At 43.5% G+C, this 23,920-nt stretch overlaps 1 protein-coding gene across 6 annotated transcripts in view; it reads left to right on the plus strand.

Annotated features, from left to right (window-relative positions):
• Nucleotides 1–23,920, plus strand: part of LOC144511765 (suppressor of tumorigenicity 7 protein homolog) — a 164,142-nt gene that overhangs the window by 5,129 nt on the left and 135,093 nt on the right. For 2 of the 6 annotated variants that reach the window (XM_078242024.1, XM_078242026.1), the window contains exon 1: nt 12,126–12,517. The exons of 3 other annotated variants lie outside the window; for them this stretch is intronic. In XM_078242024.1, the coding sequence (XP_078098150.1) occupies nt 12,496–12,517 (22 nt within the window). In that variant the 5' untranslated portion in view covers nt 12,126–12,495. Of the gene's footprint in view, nt 1–12,032; nt 12,518–23,920 lie in introns of those variants that run through there. One more of the 6 variants, XM_078242025.1, reaches the window with a different exon arrangement.

The following is a 23,920-nucleotide window of genomic DNA, read 5'->3' on the forward strand; positions in this document are numbered from 1 at the left end:
AGGTCTATTCAAAAGTCTGATGGCAGCAGGGAAGAAGCTGTTTTTGAGTCTGTTGGTACATGTCCTCGGAGTTTTGTATTTTTTTCCCGATGGAAGAAGTTGGAAAAGAGTATGTCCGGGGTCCGTGGGGTCCTTGATTATGCTGGCTGCTTTTCGGAGGTAGCGGGAAGTGTAGACAGTGTCAATGGGTGTGAGGCTGGTTTGAGTGATGAACTGGGCTTCATTTGCAACCCGTTGTAATTTATTGCGGTTTTGGACAGAGCAGGAGCCATACCAAGCTGTGATACACCTGAGAAAAATGCTTTCTATGGGGCATCTGTAGACGTTGGTGAGAGTTGTAGCTGACATGCCAAATTTCCTTCGTCTCCTGAGAAAGTAGAGGCGTTGGTGGGCTTTCTTAACTATAGCATTGGCATGAAGGGCAGGTTGTTGGTGATCTGGACACCTAAAAATCTGAAGCTCTCGACCATTTCTACTTCGTCTCCATTGATGTAGACAAGGGCATGCCTTCCATTACGCTTTGTGAAGTCGATGACTATCTCCTTCGTTTTATTGACATTGAAGGAGAGATTATTGTCATCACACCAGTTCACCAGATTCTCTATCTCTTTCCTGTACTGTGTCTCGTCATTGTTTGAGATCCGACCCACTACGGTGGTGTCATCAGCAAACTTGAAAATCGAGTTGGAGGGGAATTTGGCCACAGTCATAGGTGTATAAGGAGTACAGTAGGGGGCTGAGAACACAGCCTTGTGGGGCACCGGTGTTGAGGATGATGGTGGAGGAGATGTTGTTGCTTATCCTTACTGACTGCGGTCTGTGGCTTAGGAAGTCTAGGATCCAGTTGCAGAGGGAGGGAGGGAATGTATTGTCGGTGCAGAAGAGATGCTTGGGACTTTGGACTTACACGTTGCATGGTTCCTGTTGCCGTTGCCACTCTGTTCTGTTCACAGGAGGTGGAGCCCTTGGTGATGTGACTGCACCATATTGACCAATCCTGTGAAGGATTCTCTCATGTCTCAGCGGCAATGTTGAAATTCCTCAGTGACACCTTTAGAGGGTCTTTATTCCGGTCTCCATGTGAATCTTTCCCTTCAATTAACTCCAGATTGGAGAGCATTTTTGGCATGTACTCATCAGGAATTCTGGCAACCTTTCCTGCCCATCTTATCTGAGCTCTCTTCAACAGAGATTTGGATGCTAAGCATATTGGTACAGGAGAGAGTCTCAATATTAGGACTTTGTCTTGCTACCTGATATTGAGCAGCCTCTGCAGTGTGTGAAAGTGGTGTAGTTAGTTTGAATGTCTGGAGTAAACTGACTATGGTCTGGAACAGGGGTCTCCAAACTTTTCAGTACGAGGGCCACATCGTATATTTTACACATTTTCGGGGGCAAAGAAAAAAAAATAGTTTTATAAATGAATGAATAAAATTTAAATGAATGAATAAGTTTTATTTGGATCACCTTTGTAATCAGCATGATCTGATTCAGAACAAAAGAGAAATGTGACAATTACAAAGAAACAATGCCGTACTTACGCTGAGAAATGATATATAATGAGTAAAAATGTCAAACATTAGCAAATGCTCTGACAAAATAATCAATTACTTAACTGCAGGTGAGAAAAGCAGGCTATTCATTTTTTAATTAATTTTATGTACTGAAATTTTACAAATGTTTACTTGAAATGAGAATTTGTCCAATTTTGTGGCACGCAATAAGAAAAATAAACACGCCCCAAGAAAGAACTTCAGTAAAACAAAGCAAAGAAATTCAAAATAAACTTGAACCATTAATAAAGGTCGAACAAAAATAAATTCAGTCTGCACCTTTCTACACAATTCTGGCAATTGGAGTTTTCAATCATAACCAACAAATCATGAAGTTTTGCACAAGATTAATGGGAAGGATGGAACTGCTTTTTTAATTTCAAAATATTGCTGATCTGAGGTTTCAGGCTTGAGGAGCCAATTATTAGAATGGGCTTCAAATGCTCATCGGATAAATTTGCTAGATATTTGGACTTGACATACTTCATTTTTGAAAATGTTTGTTCACACAGGTACGTTGTACCAAAAACGGATACAAATCCACAAGCAAATCGCTTCAAATTTGGAAACTGCTCAGGCTGCAAAGATTTATAAAATTGGATCAGATTTCCTTCTTTATACTTGTCTTTCAGCATGTCATCTGATTGGAGATCAATAATTTCCATTTGAAACTGACTTGGGAGTGTTTCAACATTGCAGCCAAATGGACTTTGAAACAGCTTTATTTCGTCTGTGTTTCCATCAAGATCAGAAAATCGTTCCTGAAATTGTTTTTGCAACTCCTTAATGATTTCTGTTGCAAATGAAGAAGAAAATTCTGCTTCACTTTCTTCATGAAATTTTTCACAACATGGAAAATGAACCAAGTTATGAACTTTCAACTGTCCTTGAAATAGCATCAGTTTTGCCCTGAATGCCTTGACATGTGCGAATAGATCACAAATCAAATTTGTTTCACCTTGCAACTTCAGATTCAATTGATTCATATGGCCTGTCACATCTGCAAAAAATGCCAATTTCCAAAGCCAGTCAGAGTTTGATAAAAGTGGTTCGGCTCGATTCTTCTCTGTGAGAAAGGAATCAATTTCCTCTCTGAGCTGAAAGAACCGTGATAGAACCTTTCCACAACTAAGCCATCAAACTGCTGTATAATAAGGCAAGTCACCGAACTCAGAATCAGTTTCTTTCAGAAAATCATGAAACAGGCGATGATTAAGCCCGTGAGATCGAATGAAATTCACTGTTGAAACCAACAGGTTTCAGAACGCAAGACATATCCACATATTTTCCGCACAATGCTTGTTGATGGATAATGCAATGCAGAAACATGGGCTTTGAGAATCCACCAACCTCACAAGCTTTTGTGATTGGTCCAACCAAACCTTTCTTCACCCCAGACATGTTCTTTCCTCCATCAATTGTCACACGTTGCAGTTTATTCCACTCCAGGTTATATTCTAACACAGTTTTTTGCAATTCTTTGAAGATGTCTTCTCCAGTTACTGTGCTGTGCATGCTATGCACTGATGCTAATTCTTGTGTCACATTAAGTTCACTGTCGATGCCACGGATGAATACGAGGAGTTGTGATGTGTCACACACATCAGTCGATTCATCAAGTGCGAGAGAATACAACTGAAAATTTCTTGCTTTGTCTGCAATTTGATGAAATATATTGCTTCCTATATCCTCAATTCTACGAGCAACAGTATTTGGCGCAAGACTGATGATTTTGAACAGATTTGCTTTTTCTGGGCATAACTCTTCCACTGCTTCCATTATACACTCTTTGATGAGATCTCCATTGGTGAATGGCTTTCCTCTTTTAGCCAACACATAAGCTAGTTTGTACCTGGCCCTGGTTAAAGCTTCATTTTCAGTTATCTTCTGCGTAAAAAAAGCTTGTTGGGAAAGCAACCTGCGTTGCATTGATTCAAATTTTTCCGAACGCTGTGTTCCTGTGAATTGGGAATAACTTGGTTCATGTTTGGTCTCATAGTGCCGACGTACATTGTACTCCTTCAAAACTGCAACAGTTTCATTGCATATGACACACAAGGCTTTATCACCTGCTTGTACAAAGAAGTACTTTACACCCCATTCTTCATTAAACAGGCGGCACTCACTGTCCACTTTTCTTTTTTTTCCTTCCATAACTGAATTGGTCTGAATTGCCGCCATCATTCTCATTGTTCTCGCTCATTTCAGACAGATGGAGCTTACGGATTGGATAAAGCAGCAGTCACTTAGTCAATGCAGAGCGGCAATTGGATAACAGATGTCTCAATTGCTGATTCGTTTAATGAACTGTCAGTCACAGGACGGCAGCTCTGATTGGACAATAGGCCAGTAAAGAGGGCGGGGATTCCAATGGGTCCATCAGACACCGCGCGGAGCGGCAGCAAATGTCCGGCCTGTGGCTTCCGTCCCCACGTCCTGAGTCAGCGGCGGGGTTCCGGACGCGGGAGTGTTTTCGGCAGCGGGAATCCCGTCCCGGCCCACTGGCTGCGGGCCAGATGTAGCCCGCAGCGGGCCGGATGAGGCCCACGGGCCGTAGTTTGGAGACCCCTGGTCTAGAACGTCTGTTCCCCAGAGGGTTGTACCCCGGAGGTAGCCCAGAAAATGCGCTGGGGGAACCCCCTTGGAAGCCCCCATGCAAGGACGCCCCGCCCACCCCATCCCAGCCTCCCATTGGATCTGCTGCAGCCCCCAACTCCCGAGTACCCTCCCGACCACCCAATCCCTAACTGCTGTGACCCCCTTCTTCCCCATCCCCTGACTACAGCCCCATAACTACCACCCCACCCCTGAATACCCACTCTGACCGCCCAACAGCCCGACCAGCCAATCCTCCCCCGAGCATCCGCGACTATCCTGACCACCTGCCTCCCTCGTTGAATCCCTCCTACCCCCTCACCCACCTACCCTACACACTTACCTCCTGTCAAAGTGCCTGGGACCTTTAAACCTACCTGTCTTTGACAGCAGCTAATGTCTTAAAAAGGAGCGTGACTTCATTTTCTCTGAGACTGTTGCACAACACAGAAGGGAGCACAGGAGCAGCTGCACTGCACTCTTCTCAGCAAGCCCAGATTAAACATGGGGAAAGACATGCAGATCCATTCTAGTGTCAGTAAAAGGAACAAGAGTGGCAATCCTGCAATCCTGGGCCCATATGTCACAAACACACAAGAGGGTGGGGAGGAAAACCGCACTTTATGTCTTCACTTTTGTTGAAAGATTAATTCCTCCCCTCCCAGACTGCTTTCCATAGTTTGCCGAACCTGCCTTTAGTTATTCTGGCGTTGATGTCAATATTAACCACTGTGGAGAGTGTGCTGCCAAGCGAGGTAAACGTATAAAGTGCTTGAAGCCTTGACCATTGGCAGCCACAGTTAGCTTTACATATTGCTTTTGTGAGGCTTGTTGGGACATGACTTCAGTCTCTTTGGTGTTGATGATGAGACCGATGTTCTCACATGCAGATGAGAAGCGGTCATGCTACGTTGCATTTCCTGTTCTGAACAGGCAATTTAGCGCATTGTCACCAGTGAAAAGAAAGTAATGAAACACAGTTTCATGCACTCTGGTCTTGGCTTGCAGTCTCCTCAAATTGAAGACTCTGCCCGTCTCTGCGGTATCTAATGTAGATGCCACTTTTGCTAACACAGAATGCTTCAGAAAGCATGGCAGAGAACATCATAGGAATCATAGGAACCCTACAGCACAGAAAGAGGCCATTCGACCCATCGAGTCTGCACCGACCACAATCCCACCCAGGCCCTACCCCCATATCCCTACATATTTACCCACTAATCCCTCTAACCTACACATCTCAGGACACTAAGGGCAATTTTAGCATGGCCAATCAGCTAACCCGCACATCTTTGGACTGTGGGAGGAAACCGGAGCACCCGGAGGAAACCCACGCAGACACGAGGAGAATGTGCAAACTCCACACAGACAGTGACCAAGCCGGGAATCAAACCCAGGTCCCTGGAGCTGTGAAGCAGCAGTGCTAACCACTGTGCTACCGTGCCACCCCAACATCATGCTGAATAGGATAGCCATGTTCCACTCTACGACCAGGAAAAAGTCAAGAGAGTCTCTGCTATCCAGGACATGAACAAGCTTGCTGTCATGGAATTGTAGTATTGTGATGATAAATTCATCAGTGTTAGAGAGTGAATACAACGCTAATCAGTGTGGGGTTGTGTTGGCACCAGGAACTTCTGCATTCACAAAGCTTTCTATCTTTGAATAAGACAATTTGTGCTCCAGTACATAAGCACATAATCTAGACTAACATTTCAATGCAGTAACGAGGAAGTGCTACATTGTAGGAAGTGCTGCCCTTTGGATGAAGCATAAAACCAAGTTCCTGTTCGAGTGGACATTAAAAATTCAACTGTACCATTTGAAGACAAGCAGTGAAGTTCTCCCAGTGTCCTGGCCATTGAAACAGATTAGCTGTTAGCTCATCTTATTGTTATGTGTTTGCCTGTACAACAACAGTGATTGTAATTCAAGACTAATTAGTTGGTTGTGAAACACTTTCAGAATGTTAGGAAAAGAAAGATACTATATAAATACAACTGTCTCTGATTTCGAAATGAATGATGTGTCCAGGATTTTACAAACTGACCAACTTTCATCAGCTACTTAAACTCACATCCATATTGTTTACCAGTGAAAGGTTAACCAGCAAAGCTTCTTGATCAACACTGAGTACAGTGCAGTGGTTATTCAATAACTATGCTTTCATTTTCCCCTAGCTTCATGCTGTGTGCATAATATGTTTTTGCCAATTCTTGTACTTGGTTGCATGATATTTGATATTTTATTCTGAAACTGTTGGCTAGGAAAACTGAAAAGTGAAGGAGGTTGGTCTTGTTGAAAAGGATGTGAAAAAAACTAAGGAGTTTTTTATTTGTCATTTCAAATTCTCATCTCCCCCACAGGATACTGACTCATGCTCAGGTCTCACTTCAGAAGTAGTTTCACCAGTCAAATTATTTTTTATTCCATAAAAAAAATCTCAAATAAACCATTGCAAACGACAGATCCAAAAATTACAAACAGTGCAAAAAAAAGAATCATTTTTACAGTACAATACGATGCTTATTTACACGACATTACATTCATTACATAAAACTATATACATACATCAGATTTTATTGTGTGCTGTTATTTTTCAGATTAGCACACAGTTACGCAGGCCGAGGGTGTTCTACAGTTACCGGGCCCTCGGTCTGCCTCGGTTGAAAGGCTTTACACGGTGGCCTTTCCCCATTGTGCCGTTGCGACGGCTGCCCCAAGCTTGAGCGCGTCCCTCAGCACATAGTCCTGGACCTTGGAATGTGCCAGGCTGCAACACTCGGTCGAGGACAAATCTTTCAACTGGAAGATCAGCAAGTTTCGGGCGGACCAAAGTGCGTCCTTCACCGAGTTGATGACCCTTTCACCAGTCAAATGTCCTTGACAACTGATGAGAGCAATACATGAAGAGTGGTTGATCAATTGGACCATCGAGCCTTTTATTCATGGAAATTGCACCTTTTCAATGCCAGTCCCTTGTCCTTTATTCACATCCCTTCTCGTTTAAGTATGTATCTCCTTTTAAACACTGTCATTGTCACCACATTTACCGGCTTCTGTGGTGATGTGTTCCCTGTGTGAAAAAAACTTTTCTTGCATTCCCTTTGAACTGACTTAGCCAAAATTCAGTGATTCTGCCTCGTTGTCCTTGATTGCCCACCACAGAATCATCTCTCTCAATTCACTTCACTATTTTAAACCAGTTGCACCTCAACTTACTCATCTGTGACGAATATTTCCCTTGTGTGTTCATATTTTCACCATAGCTAAATAACTTCATCCCAAATACCAGCTGCTGAATTGTTGCTGAACTCGCTCCAAGGCCAATGTACCCTCCCTGTGGCAGATACCCGAAACTAAACACTCTTATCAAATCAGGTCTGACAAAGGGCTTTCAAATAATAACATCAAATGCTCACAGGTACTTTCCATTTCTGGGAAGTGTAACTATAAGCGCAGTATTTTGTTTTCCCCACTTGCCCCATTCCTCCCATGGGAAACCCATTTTGTTCTGTCCTTAGCTCTCTTGCCAGTTTCCACTTGCCCAGGTTGGCACATTTCGCTTGGCCCACTGTTTCCTGCACCCTCCCATTTGTTTTAATGAACCAGAAAATCACACACTGGTTGGCAGAGAATTTCATGAGGCGGAGGGTGCATTTTGACATGAATAAGTAGCATCCTTCTTGGAAAATAAAGATCTACACGGGGTTGAGGAGCAGATGAATAGGGAATAGATTCACAAATTATTAAATTAAAAGCTAACAAGGCAATAAAAACACAAAATGTTGCAAGTCCTCAGCATAGCCGATAAGAACATCTATGGAGGCACAGACCCCTAATCAGAACTGATGGAAGAAAGCACTCGGGTTCATTTCTAGAGGAATGGAACTGAAAAGCCGTGAAGTTATCTCAAACGCATATAGAACATTGGTTTGACCACATACTGTGGCTTGTGACTGTGAATAGTTTTGGTCTCCATAAAAAGGATGTAGGTGTACTTTAAAAGATGCAAACAAAAATTACTGAGATGATACATGGAGTTTGCACGTTCTCCCTGTGTCTGGGAGATTAGCAAGGTAAATAGGTGAGGTTATGGGGATAGGGCCTGGGTAGGATTGGTGTTGGTGCAGGCTCGATGGACCCAATGGCCTCTTTCTGCACTGTAGATTTTATGATACCAGAATACCAGAGGCAGCAAGGTGGCACAGTGGTTATCACGAGGCGGCATGGTGGCACAGTGGTTAGCACTGCTGCCTCACAGCTCCAGGGACCTGGGTTCGATTCCTGGCTTGGGTCACTGTGTGGAGTTTGCACATTCTCCCAGTTTATTTGTGTTTGTGCTAGCTCTTTACAACAACTCGCCCTGTTCTTCTTTGAGGCTCCGAACCTTCCTCTGCTTCGAACAACTACATCTTAAATCAATCCTGGTGTCAATTATTCACAATACCATATTGTATTCACGCTGTATTTCATTTTTGGCATTGGCTCTTTCTCATTTTTAAGAAAAGTTTTTGATAGATTGAATAGAGAAAGATGGATGGCTGAGGAATGGAATGCTTTGCCACAAGGAATGATTAATTCAAAGACATTAAGGAAAATTGGATAAATATTTGCAGCAGAGGAAGATACAGTGCTATGGAGTGAGAGCAAGAGAAGGCAGTAGAGGTTAGCATTGACTTGCTCAAGCAGAGTTGGCACAAGCACATTGGTTTAACCAGTATTGACAATCATAGAATTAGTAATGCTGTAAACATTATTAATTCTTATGTTTGTCAGTTAGTAAAACTAGCAATTATCATTAATTCTAAATCAAATTTACTTTGCTTTATAAAAAACAACATTGTAATGGCGGAGTGATGTCATGAATTGCAAAACTTGTGTAAATTGCAGTTCTTATCCATGTCATAATCTGTGGTTTAACTAAGATCTACTGATTGTTGGTCCTCAGTACACATTATCTATTGATAATCAGCATCTATGTCACAATTGTTAGTCTATCATTATGTCCAGTCATGCATTAACCAGATGGCATGCTCCTAACTGGCAAATGTCTGCCATGTGACCATCTAGCAACAAAAACATTTTAATGGAAAATGTAACTTGTCCTCCCATTTTTACAGCAAATACATCATTCCAACAAGATGTCAGATTGATGAATTTCCCTCTGCAACTTTCCCCCTTCCTGAAGATAGAGTGTTGTTGGCTAATGGTGCTGCAAATGTTGTCCTTCCAAGTGGTCATTCCATGAGCATCGTCAGGGCATATTGGCTGGCATTTCTTCGGAGTCATCTTCACAACATAGCTGGGATCACCCAAAATTCACACATGCAATTCCCATGGGGGTCACATTACTACTAATTGGCTTGGAAATCGCGGCTGATAATTTTCATTTTCTGGCCTCGGTGCCAGTTGAACCACCACAAACTTGTTAAGACCATCAAACAAAAACTTTGCAGAGGATGCAGAGTCCATTTGTCAGTGTGGATGAGAGACTTCAGTTTTGTAGAGAGACTGGAGAAGCTGGGATTGTTTCACTTCAGGCAGGGAAGGTTAAGGGGAGATTTAACACATTTTCAAAATTATAAGAGGGTTTGATAGTGTAAATAAGGAGAAACTATTTTTACTGACAGAAGGGCGGCACGGTGGCACAGTGGTTAGCACTGCTGCCTGACAGTGCCAGGGACCCGGTTTCAATCCCGGCCTCGGGTCACTGTCTGTGTGGAGTTTGCACATTCTCCCCGTGTCTCTGTGGGGTTCCTCCGGGTGCTCCGGTTTCCTCCCACAGTCCAAAGATGTGCAGGTTAGGTAGATTGGCCATGCTAAATTGACCCTAGTGTTAGGGGCATTAGCAGGGTAAATATGTGGGGTTATGGGAATAGGACCTGGGTGGGATTGTGGGCGGTGCAGACCTGATTGGCCGAATGGCCTCCTTCTGCACTGTAGGGTTCTGTGGATTCATCAGAGCTCTATGAAGGGTCAGTAACTCGAGGACACAAATTGAAGCACATTGATAAAAAGCCAGAGGGGAGTAGAGAATTTTTTTCCCCAATATAGCTGGTTGCTACAATCTAAGATACGCTGCCCAAAAAGTGATGGAAGCATATTCAATAGTAACCTTCAAAGGGAATTGGATAAATACCGTATATAAAAGGGAAAAAAATGCAAGTCATGAGAATAGGGCAGCAGGAAGAGGTGTTCTTTTAAAGAACCGGCACAGGTACAATGGGCCGCCTGACCTCTGCTCATAGAGCTTTATAGCACAGAAAGAGACCCTTCGGCCCATTGTGTCTGTGCCGGCCATCAAACATCTATTCGAATCCCACTTTGCGGCCTTGTATGCTCATCTAAATGCTTCTTAAATGTTGTGAGGATTCCCGCAACCACCACCCTTTCAGGCAGTAAGTTCTAGATTCCCACCGACCTCTGGGTCAAAAAGTTTTTACTGAAACCCTCTCTAAATGTCCTGCCCATTACCTTAAATCTATGCCCCCTGGTTATTGACCCTTCTACTGAGGGGAAAAGTTTCTTCCTACCTACCCTATTTATGTCCTTCATAATTTTGTATACCTCAATCAGGTCCCCCCTCAGCCTTCTCTGCTCTAAGGAGAACGACCCCAGCCCAACCAGGCTCTCTTCAAAGCTGAAACGCCCAGGTAATGTCCTGGTGAATCTCCTCTGCACCCTCTCTAGTGCAATCACATCCTTCCTATCGTGTGACTGCACACAGTACTCTAACTGTGGCCTAACAAGCACGTTATACAGCTCCATCATAACCTCCCTGCTCTTATATTCAGTGTATCGGTTAATAAAGGCAAGTATCCCATATGCCTTCTTAACCACTTTATCTACCTGTATGGACATGCGTCCCTCTGGTCCTCTGTACTTCCTAGTGTGCTACCGTTAATTGTGCATTCCCTTGCCTTGTTAGTCCTCTCAAAATACTTTTCAGGGCTAAATTCCATTCACCACAGTTCTGCTCATCTGACCAGCCCGTCTATATCATCCTGTAATCAAAGGCCTTCCTCCTTGCTATTTACCACACCACCAATTTTTGTGTCATCTGCGAACTTACTGATCATACCCCCTACATTCCCACCTAGATCTGAAATATCAGATTCTGAAGAGTACTCTTGGCATACAAACTACTAGCCAGCAGACTGTAGAGCAAATAACCGTAGGGCCTTGCTGTGTGTGGGTCCCGTGAACCTTTGGGATTGGGCAGTACGGTGGCACAGTGGTTAGCACTGCTACCTCACAGCACCAGCGACCTGAGTTCAATTCCAGTCTTTGGTGACTTTTTTTTTCATTTGCGGGACAAGTGACATTGGCTGGCCAGTTTCTATTATCCATTTCTCGTTGCCCTTGAAACTGAGTGGCTAGGCCATTTCAGAATGCAGTTGAGAGTCAACCACATTGCTGCGGCTCTGTCTGTGTGAAGTTTGCACACTCTCCCCATGCTTGTGTAGGCTTCTTCCAGTTGCTCCAATTTCTTCCCATAGTCCAAAGGTGTGCAGGTTAGGGGGAATGGCCACACTAAATTGTCCCATAGTGTCCCAAGATGTGTAGGTTAGGGGGATCTAAAGTTAAAAAGTTTATTTATTAGTCACAAGAAGGTTCGCATTAACACTGCAATGAAGTTACTGTGAAAATCCCCTGGTCGCCACACTCTGGTGCCTGTTGGGATACACTGAGGAAGTATTTAGCATAGCCAATGCACCTAATATGTGGGGTTCTGGGGATAGGACATGAATAAGATGCTCTGTTGGAGAGTTGGTGTCGACTCGATGGACCGAATGACGACCGTTTGCACTGTAAGGGTTGGGTCTTTTGATCAGCATCAGAGAGAGAGAGTCTTTTTAATCAGAGTTCGTTTTTCTAATGGGATAGCATGTTGGAAGAATAATTTGTCAACAAGCAGTCAGCAAACGTGGCTCTAGCCTCCCTTCCTCACACTTGTGCGCTCTGCGTCATGCTCTACACACACTGTTTGTGTTTCCTATCAGTTCCAGATATTTGGCTCTCTGTACGTGTCATTGCTCGGTGTGCAGTGCCAGACACTCCTCTTCCTCCAGCCAGACGGACTCTCTCAATCCTTGTGTGTTTGTGGCTCTGTCTCTGCTGTGAAGTGGGGGGAGAGAAGTAACAACGCCCCTTCTCGTTTCCCCCCTCCACAATCTCGCCCAGTTTCACTTTCATCACCATTCAGAAGAGAGACTGTCCAGTTCTGTCTGTGTGCCAGAGACCTGGAGGCTACTGGGGCTCAGCAAGAAGGCGTCTTTTAAGATCTGTTTTTCCCCCCTTTTTGCCTGGATCTTCCGACTTGTTTCTTGCAACTGCGCCAGACATGTTCAACGCCGACTCTTCCCGTAGGTATTGTCCCCGCGGTAAACGGAGCCTTTCCTATATATCTATTGTAGATATGTATATAAATAACCATCCTATCGATTGGAAGGACTGCATTTTTGTAACGCAGTATTAATTTGTAAAGAATGGCGTGTCTGTTCAAAATGGTTTCACAGAGTTCTGCATGGTAGAGCCGGGGAAATGTGCAAGCCATGTGCTTATCTCTTGCACAGCTCCTAGGCTGGGACTCCTGGATTATTTAGAATCGTGCCCGTCCCTGGCTGAAACGCTTCCATTTTGTGGCAAACCATTATTGCTTGATTAATTCCCGGTCAGATCTGGCAGTTCCCTGGTTCTTGCGCTGGTCTACAGTAAGTAGCCGATCTTTGTTCCTCCTACACGCCTCCCTCAGAAAGCAGAAATGACTGGGGAAATAGTGCAGGGAAAAGGGAGCTGTGTTTTTATTTTTGGGGAGTGGGGGAGAAGAAAGATTTATATTAATAAGTGATGTATCTCAAGAGATTTATATTCACTCCTCGGGGAAAAGAATGGAGAGAAAAGGAAAATCAGTTTTGTGCAAATGCCTATAACTGGGTTAACATACTAGACACGAGGCTGTCTTAATTTTATTGCTGTGGTGTTATTCTATTTGATTTTATTGCTGTTTGCTATTCCAATATTGTCCTTCCATTACAACGGTGACTGCATTTCAAAAGTACTTAATTACCTGTAAAGTGCTTCGTGACACCCTGAGGTCGTGAAAGGCACTGTATAAATGGAAGTTCTAATGCTATCGTGTACCACAAAAGCATCGTAGAATCCCTCCAGTACAGAAAGAGGCCATTCGGCCCATTGAGTTTGTACTGACCACAATCCCACCCAGGCCCTATCCCCGTAACCCCACACATTTACCCTGCTAATCCCCCTAGGGTCAATTTTAGCATGGCCAATCCACCTAACCCGCACATCTTTGGACTGTGGGAGGAAACCAGAGCACCGGGAGGAGACCCACGCAGACACAGCAAGAAAAGTGCAAACTCCCCACACACAGTGACCCGAGATCAGAATCAAACCTGGGTCCCTGGTGAGGCAGCAGTGCTAGCCACTGTGCCACCCTTAATGTCACAATCAAATCAGTTTTCCATCCCCAAATGGTTTTTACACTTCTGTGAAGCACCTTTTGGAATGTTAAAGGCAAAGGTTGCCCAGGAGAAATGGCTGACTATCCAAAGATGTAGCTGGGGGCAACACAGTTTTAGCCACAAACACTAATTTGTAGTAGAAACCATGTACTTACATGTATACAATACAGATAGATAATTGTACATCAGGTCACTACACAAATATTTACCACCTTTCAGTAAGCAAATAATTCGCAATGATCATAGATTTCGTAACCCAAGAACAGCCAATTCTCTAATTTTATTTATAAGATGTACAACTTTCTGAATTCCTGGTCAGCCGCATGTGGCTCTTGATATTGGATCACAAAACACTATGCTCTCTTTATTTACCGCTGCCCTGCTCACCGTTCCATTAGATTTTATGACGAGACCTTTCAGTTAATTTGTGAGTGATTATATACAAAACCTTTAGCAAGTGTGCTATGACGAATGTTGCTGCTGTTTCATTAGCACCTGTTGATGTGATACTGTGAGCTGCTGCCTACAAGGATTTTTAATAGATGGTTTCCCAAATCCGTACGTGCTCTACCAGTGTTTATGGGGGTTTTGATTTGATTAACTTTCTGATATTTATTGTCTTCATGCGACCTCTTGGGCCAGAGACTGCTTCCAGTCAGCACTAATGGGAACTGTACGCCAGCGATTGAGTTGGTACCAGAAGGACAGGCCTAGAATGTTGGGAGGGCAGAATAAATCAGCAGATTAACCCCAAATCTCAGCGATTGGTCATTAAATTGCTGCTGATGTTTGCAATAATCTATCATAGAGTCGTACAGATATACAGCACGGAAACAGGCCCTTCGGCTCAACTCGTCCATGCCGACCAGGTTTCCATCAGGTGGTTAATTCTTTTGAAGGTGGCTTGGGAATGTTTGACCCCGCTAATCCCCCTAACCTACACATCTTGGGACACTAAGGGGCAAATTAGCATGGCCAATCCACCTAAGTGGCACAGTGGTTAGCACTGCTCCTCACAGCTCCAGCGACCTGGGTTCGATACCAAAAGAGAGAAAGCTGGGAAATCTCAGCAGGTCTGGCAGCATCTGTGAAAAGAGAGCTGACGATTCGAGTCCAGATGACCCCCTTGTCAAAGCTGAAACGCTTCCATTTTGGTAGCAAACCATTAATGCTTGATTTATTCCCGGTCAAATCTGGCAGTTTCCTGGTTCTGTGCTGGTCTACAGTAATTAGCCGATCTTTGTTCCTTTGACAAAGAGTCGTCTGGACTCAAAACGTCAGCTCTTTTCTCTCCTTGCAGATGTTCCCAGACCTGCTGAGATTCCCCAGCATTTTGTCTTTTGGTTTCAGATTCCAGCATCTACAGTAATTTGCTTTTAGACCTGGATTCCCGACTTGGGTCACTGTGTGGAGTTTGCACGTTCTCCCCGTGTCTGCGTGGGTTTCCTCTGGGTGCTCCAGTTTCCTTCCACAGATCTGCGGGTTAGGTGTATTGGCCATGCTAAATTGACCCTTAGTGTCCTGAGATGCGTTGGTTAGAGGGATTAGCGGGGTAAATATGTGGGGTTAGAGGGATAAAGCCGAGGTGGAATTGTTGTCGGTGCAGCCTCGTTGGGCCGAATGGCCTCCTTCTGTACTGTAGGGATTCTATGATTCTGTGATCTTTGGACACTAAGGGGGAATTTAACATGGCCAATCTAACAAATGATTACAAAATTGTATTTGGTTTGACTATGTTAAGAAAGGAGAAGTGAGAAGTTACGGATGATCCAATGCAGTTGATAATAGCAGTTGCAAGATGGTTTTGTTTCGCAAGGTGCTTGCTGAAACTGGAGCTTGTAGTGTATTGTGAGGAGCAACATTTTCACTACTCGAGTTTGTTACCAGATAGTTCTATTGTGAAAGGTTTTCCCTCCCCATTCTTAGGGCAGCTGGTACCATGCACGGAGAGTGTGTGTGTGTGTGCTGCCCCTTGCCCCCAGTAACATAAGAAATATAATGAATGTATGGTGGGCTATAAACCTGATGCGAATGGCTATCACTCCCACGATTCGCCAACACATCAGCCTCTGGCTCAGGTATTTCACGCTTTTCTAGTAGGACGCTGGATGACCCCACAGCCCTGAGCAGCACTTACTGGCTGTGGTCAGACTGCTCCTTCTCCGTGAGCCTGTTTGCCTGATGCTTGTCAGAATTTAGTTCCGTCGCTGACTGGCTGTAATAGAGTGAGCGTGGCCACCCTCTGCAGAACACTGGAGGGCCAACTCTGAGCGGGATCATCAGCATGTTTCAGTGTCTGGACAGTATTGACAGATTTTGCAAATTACTTAGAATATGAACAATTTCATTGAATTTGAGCAGCAGAATTTTGTGATTTTATAACAGATGCTGGAAGAAACCTTCTACATTGAGTTTGAATGTGGCAAGATTTTAAAAAAGTATTGCTTAAACTGGGGCAGGATTTGGGTTGAATTTGTTTGAAGTCCAAAACCTCTAAATGTGCTAATTGTGACACACACTGAGGTTGAGAGGAATTGTTCCAAATGAATAAAGAGGTTAAAAGCATTGGATCCGCAGATAGCATACAGCATCTTAATATGTCTGCTGCTACAACAACTGGCATTTATAAAGCCCTTTTAATGCAGTAAAACAACCCAAAGCCCCTCACAGGAACACTGTTGGTACAATTTTGGGCAAGTGACCAAACGTTTAGGCAGTGGATGTGGGTTTGAGAAGTGCCTTAAAGGATGTGAGAGAGATGGGGAGATTTGAAGTGTGGGTGAAGGTGCAAACAGGCCAAACAGTTTTTGGTGAAAGATATCTCGAGAAGAGAAGGCTCCCTCATCAGACAAACTCTTGATTTCTGCATGCTCATCTCTTGTTTTATATGATAAATCTCCTATGATGGAAGTTGAAGATGAAGGGCGGCATAGTGGTTAGTACTGCTGTCTCACAGCGCCAGGGACCCGGATTCGATTCCCAGCTTGGGTCACTGTCTGTGCGAAGTCTGCATGTCCTCCCCCGGTGTCTGCGTGGGCTTCCTCCGGGTGCTCTGGTTTCCTCCCACAGTCTGAAAGATGTGCAGGTTAGATGCACTGGCCATGCTAAATTCTCCCTCCATGTACCTGAACAAACGCCGGAGTGTGGCGACTGGGGGATTTTCGCAGTAACTTCATTGTAGTGTTAATGGAAGCTACTTGTGAAAAATAAGTAAACTTTGCTTTAATTTAAGATCAAGGGATTTAGGTGAAGCAGGGTTAAAAGATGGGAGTAATCAGATCCGTGCACAGATGTCCCTATTTTAAAGTCGTAGATTCTGTCTGATTTGATTTATTATTGTCACATGCATTAACATACAGTGAAAAGTATTGTTTCTCACGCGCTATACAGATAAAGCATGCCGTTCATAGAGAAGGAAACGTGATGTAGTGTTACAGTCATAGCTAGGGCGCAGAGAAAGATCAACTTAATGCGTGGTAGGTCCATTCAAAAGTCTGACAGCAGCAGGGAAGAAGCTGTTCTTGAATCGTTTAGTACGTGACCTCAGACTTTTGTATCTTTTTCCCGATGGAAGAAGGTGGAAGCGAGAATGTCCGGGGGTGTGGGGTCTTTAATTATGCAGGCTGCTTTGCCGAGGCAGCGGGAAGTGCAGACAGAGTCAATGGATGGCTGGTCCTTATTATATTTCTATAACAAGTTCTTGGGTCTCCATTTGTGGGAACGATCTATGTAAACTTCTTGTTGTGTAAGTGCAATGCCACTACTTGTACATCTGTATACAAGTAGTGGCATTGTAGCACCTCTTCCAGGGCTGGAGAGCATGTGGTTAGTGTGACACGTTTACGTGGGAAATAAATGGGTCTGCGCGCGCGCCCATTGGTTGTTGAAGTTTCCGATCTCCACTCTCAACATTAAGGTAAGTTTGACTTCATAGGGTATATCCTAGAGCAAAATTACCTCCAGCTTGGTACTGTCTTGGCACTCTTTCATAAGAACTTGGAAATGTTATAGTGGCGTAGTCAATGCTGCTGTTTTGAGCTTGGGAGGTGAGCTATATAGGGGAGAATGGAGGTTTACCCTGCACCATGACCAGTTTTAACTGTAGCTTAGGGTGCAGTTTTGGATAGCTTGGTTTACTTTGCTGCATTTCAACAAGTGTAGAATTTTAAACTTTCCCATTCTGCCCTCATAGTTTTTCTATTCAGTATATTAGGAGAAGGCAGTAAAAGGGTGCAGCTTCAGACAGCAGGGACATGCACACAATAATTTGTTTGCTGGGGGCACAAAAGATCGGGAGAAACTGTACCTAGTGCCTGTACAATGTTGTAGATTTCTCAGATCTATATTTTTGGCTTTTGGTTTGACTGGAGACGCATTTCAGAGTATTGATGTTCAGTTAAGCTGTGTGAGGGTTTTCATGATTTTGAGATCTGCTACTGATTAGAAATTCTCATCAAAATAACAGATGGAAGAATAAAAATTATAAAATGCTGGCTGTGCACAGGTGTCAATATACCACAATCTGAAAGGGGGAAGAAAACAATGTTTGGGGGAATGTCCTTCACTAGGACTTGAAATCATAAGTTAGTTTTCTTTTTTGAATGCTTGTTGACTTTAAAAGCAACATGCACGTGTAGTGCCTTTAACAGGAAACCTGAGAAGCCCAAATTGGGAGTTAAAGGGCAGCTAAAACACACGTCTGGGAGGTGAGGACACACTGAAAGTTTTTGGAAATTTAAGCTGAGTTGGTACTTTGGAAGGACAGAGAGACCTAAGGGTAGGTTTTTGAGGAGGGTGGCGAGGATGGTGGTTTCCAATAGGAGGAGGTTGGCACCCACAGAGAGGGAACCATTTACAATGTCAGCTATTGTGGGTGCCAGGAAGGAATGTTCGAGTGTTCCAGCCTAATTAAGGACCCCACGCACCCCGGACATTCTCTCTTCCACCTCCTTCCGTCGGGAAAAAGATACAAAAGTCTGAGGCCACGCTCCAACCGACTCAAGAACAGCTTCTTCCCTGCTGCTGTCAGACTTTTGAATGGACTTACCTTGCATTAAGTTGATCTTTCTCTACACCCTAGCTACGACTGTAACGCTACATTCTGCACTCTCTCGTTTCCTTCTCTATGAATGGTATGCTTTGTCTGTATAGTGCGCAAGAAACAATACTTTTCACTGTATGTTAACACATGTGCCAATAATAAATCAAATCAAAATCAGTGGGAATGCTGTTGAGGAAGCAAGATGTGGAAAGAGAACTGGGGGAGAAACTAGAGGGGGACAGGAATTTGAGGCAGGATATATGTCCTGGGAAAGCTTTGTCTTGGTAGGCATAGAAAAGTGGGATTCAGTTACCACTGGAAGAGGTTATTTATATTTGTGGATGCAGCTGTGTGCTTGCTGTCCTTGGACTGTTGTACCTGGAATGCAAGCCTTCAGTTTAGTGGAGAATCTGAGGTTGTTTTCCATGGAGCAAAGAAAGTTGAGGTGACATTTAATAAAGAAGGGTCTCGGCGCCAAAACAATCAGTAACCAGAGTTTACAAATTTAAGGTGTGGCCATGGAACCAGAGGAAACTTGATGAAACAGTTAGACGGTGAGTTTTGATCTGTAATACACCACCTGAGAGTCTGCTGGAAGCTGATTCAATTGTGGAATTTTTGGGAATTGGATAAATCGTCAAGGGGGAAATTTTACAGATATAGGGAAAGGGCAGTGGTTTGGAACTAATTGGATAGTTTTTTTTCAGAAGTGTTATGAAATTGTCCTTCTGTGGTGTAATATTTTATGATTCTATTAAAGCAGCCGCACACAAAATCTGCCTGCAAATGGCACTTTAAACAAAGATCAAAACTGTCACTTTTGTGGACACTGTCAGATGTCTCTGCTGCCAGCAGATCACAAGTCACTTGCACTTTTCACACTCTTGAACATGTCCAACCATTTTGGTTTATGAAGTTTTGAGGTTTTGTAGCAGCCTTTGGCATATTCTCGATTTTGTGCATGTGTTGCAGTAACTGCTGCAATGTCACAATAACGCTATTGCGTTAGAAAGCTGCCTTTTCACTGTCTGCTTGTGATAATTGGGTAGAGGGGACTGACTGCTCAGACTGCTCGGCTTTCCTTTTGTCAAGTATTCCAGTGTGAGTACGTGAGCCCATTTCCCACAGCGTTTATCAGAAAAATGACCCTAACCATTTGTCAGGACTGGGTTAAAGTTTTAATTCCTGAAACTTATTGGCACTCATTATTGGCACGCCTTTTCATCAGGAAATGGGAAGCTTATGATGGACATCAGTAGCATTGCACTAACGTTAATCAGCTGGCACTGACTGATGTATCACATGAAGAGATTCCATTGCAGAGGGTAAATACCCAATGACATGAATGCCTACAGGTTAGGATTTTTCTTGTCATGGGTGAATGAAGCACTCATCCACATCCCCCACTCCACTACCGCACACCCTGGCTTGCTCTCACTTGCATTTCTGCTTGTAAAACTTCACCTAGCGCAGGGGAAATGAAAAAGATGATCAGGAGCTTCGTTATCTGTGTGCAGCGATCCTGTGTTGCCGATATACTGCACTCTGCACTAAGTAAAACAAGTTCCTGAGTACCAGTGACCTCCACACCTCACAAATTCATGTTTTAATAGTGTTTGATTGAATGGTGAGTTTGACTTCAAGCTAGAATTTTATACTAGCCCTGCAACGTAATAGATACCCAGTAACAGTTATTGAATCAAAATCTCATTGTAGAGAAGAGACAACAACACATTCTGGGCCAGGAAATCTTGAGGCATTGATAACAGCCACCTGCACTCCAAGATTAGTTTACTGCTGCTGCTTATTCTTGCGGAAGCAATTATTTATGTATGCATTTATATTGTCACTGTCACCATACACAATGGCTTTGTGAGTCACTGATGTTTTAAAACAAATTAAATTGCTTGACTAACTCCATGGTGTGTGTATGTAAGTTCAAGAACATGGAGGTAATAATCTTTCCAAATTTATTGAGTGATGATCTGTAATGATTACTGGGAAAATAATAGTTTATAAGTTGCAAGAAAGGATGAGTTTGCGTCAGCCACGGCTCAATGAGCAGCACTCTCATCTTGAGTCAAATTGTTGTGGGTTCAAGCCCCACTCCAAAGACTTGTGCACAAAATCTAGGCTGACACTCAGTAACTGAGAGAGCGCTGCACAGTCCAGTGAACCGAGACTGTCTCAGATGGATTCATGCAAATGCAGTGGAGTTCTCCTCATTGCATTATCTACCATTACCCTTCAATTAACATCATGTTTACAGATTATTTGGTCGTCGTCATGTTGAAGTTTTTGGTAGCTTACTGTCTGCAAATTGACGACTGCCTTTCCTGCATTATAAAACAGTGCTTACCTTTCAAAAGTACTTCATAGACTGCATTGGGATGTCTTGATATCAAAGGAGCAATATAAATGTGAGTCTTTCTTTCGAATGAAAGCACATTTTTAATAGTGTGATCAATATGTCTCAGAATTCTTCACAAGAATGTTTTTGATTGTGGTGACTGTTGGGTAGACGGAAGCCGCAGCCATTCTCTGTCAGCAATATTCAACAAACTGCAGGGTTGAATCATACAGTCTGTTTGGTTTTTGGGAGAGACAATGCAGTGGTCTTGTCTTCAGCACACAATTTGTGTAGTGGAATTGGAAGAGTATGGGGAATGAAAAAGAAAGACTTGCATTTATAGAAGCACCTTTCGTGATCTCCAGACATCTCAGCGTTTTACAGCCAAATAAATATGTGAAAGTGTCGTCACTTCTGTAATGTAGGAAACCGGCAGCAAATCTGCATACAGCAAACTCCCACAAACAGCAATTTGACAACAACGGGATAATCTGTTTTGGCAATGTTAATTGAGGGATGAATATTGGCCAAGACCATGGACAACTCCCTTGCTCTTCGTCGAAATAGGGCCATGGAATCACCTGAGAAAGCAGGATCTTGGTTTGTCTTCTCATTTGAAAGACGGCAGTCTTTGACAGTGCTGCACTTCCATAGGATTGCAGTAGAGTGTCAACCTTGATTTGTTTTGTGCTCAAGTTCTGGAGTGGGACTTGAATCAGAACCATCTAACTCTGAAGCGTGAATGTTAACAAATGAGCCACAGTTGACATACAAAATGATTGGACGGTGAATTTCATGAGGAACAAGGAATGAAGATAACTTTTTTGAGACGATTGTTATGATCTGAAATGCGTTACCTGATCGTGTGTTGGAAACTGATTCAACAGTAATTTACAAAAGGGGGGATTGGGTGAATACTTGAATGGGAAACATACACAGGGCACTCGGGAAGGAGCAGTGGACAGCTTTCAAAGAGATGGCACAGGCATAATGGGCCAAATGGCCACCACCTACACTAAGATTCTATGAGGAAAAAGTTCACGAGAATTGATCACAGTTCAATGTGTAAAATGAGAGAAGGTTTGTGATTAGGGAAAGAGGGCTATTAGAGGCTAGCAATGGGAGAATGTTCAGCTATCATACAAGGAGGTTGGCAAAGAGACTGATTGGCATTTATATCTGAGGATTAAAGGAGTGTTTGTCACATAGGAAAATAGCATTGTTTAATTAAATAAATTATTTTGCATCATACAGTCCGAGTATCAGCATAATGCAATAGATTTTTCATAATCGTCAACAACTCCATTATCCTGTATCATGCAACCAAAAGATGGCAGAAGGCAAACCAGTCTGAAATTTCTGTCTAAGTCACACAGCATTTACAGATGAGGAACATACTTTGGCCCATCAATTCAACCACCCAGAAAGATCCTAAAATTCAATTGTATGTCGATTGTGTTTTGAAATGGTTCCACTGTTCTTCCCGCCATGACTGTATCTGGCAATTCATCCCAAATATTGACCCCTCTGGGTGAAGAACAACTTCCTAATATCAGTTCACGAGTTTAAAGCGATGCTCCCTTATGCTACTCTCTCAATTTAGTTTCAAGTAAAATGGAGTAGAAGTTGGTGGAGAGTGTGACCTTTCCTGCAACTTGAATGTAATTTGTGTGGTCGCTTGCTGGAAGTCTGAGCGGGGAATAGGGCATCTGGGAAGGTGGCTCCATTAATCTATCTCCTTAACTGGTAGGATTTAAGGATTGATAAAGAAACAAGAGGAATGATGGAAAAAGAGGGTAGTCAGAGCGACTGAATGAGAAGCCTATAAAGGGAAAGAAAGATTGGGCTAGGAGCGAGAGAAAAAATGTTTTTTTTTAAGATTTAACTAACAAGATGTGTTGTACGTGCAATGGACTTTGCATGTGTGATTTTTCTCCAATTGGGAGTCCTCTAACATATTGTGGCAGAGGAAGTTAAGGACATGCTGGTTAGGGTGCATTGGCCATGCTAAATTCTCTCTCTATACCTGAACAGGTGCCGGAGTGTGGCGACCAGGGGATTTTTACAGTAACTTCATTGCAGTGTTAATGTAAGCCTACTTGTGACACTAATAGATGAACTTTAACTTTAGTTCAATATCTCAGAAGTATGGTGTGCCAGGCCTTTAATTTGCGAAGGATGTAAATCTGCCAGTATTGGTGCCAAGCTTCTGTATATACAGAACAAGGAAAATTACAGCACAGGAACAGGCTATTCGACCCTCCAAGCCTACACCGACCATGCTGTCCGACTGAACTAAAACCCCCTACCCTTCCGGGGACCATATCCTTCTATTCCCATCCTATTCATGTATTTGTCCAGACGCCCCTCAAAACTCACTATCGTATCCACTTCCACTACCTCCCCCGGCAGCGAGTTCCAGGCACCCACCACCCTCAGTGTAAAAAACATGCCTCGTACATCTCCTTGAAACCTTGCCCCTCGCATCTTAAACCTATGCCCCCTAGTAATTGACTCTTCCACCCTGGGAAAAAGCTTGGATAAAACAGGGTGGTGCTCAGCTGAGAAGCCTGTCATGGCAAGGTAACTTGCCCCTCACAATCATCATTTAGTCTACCAAGCTACCTGGGTCTGCCACTGGAGTCTGGTCCTTGGAAATATGGCCCAGCAGAAGTCACTGTTTCAACTCTGCAAAGTACATAGGGCCAAAATGTAATGTGTAAACACTGTTTTTCTTTGGCAGGCTTAATACTGCCTTCTGCAGATCAGGGCAGAAGATCCCTGGGAATGTCTCAGTATTTGTGGGGAATTCCCCAAACAGAAATTTAAAAGCCACTGCACTAACACAAATCAGGGTGATCTCTCAAGTGAACTGGCAGTTCCTTTTCGTGCA

Source organism: Mustelus asterias, chromosome 25 (genome assembly GCF_964213995.1).
Source record: "Mustelus asterias chromosome 25, sMusAst1.hap1.1, whole genome shotgun sequence".
Lineage (NCBI taxonomy): Eukaryota > Metazoa > Chordata > Chondrichthyes > Carcharhiniformes > Triakidae > Mustelus > Mustelus asterias.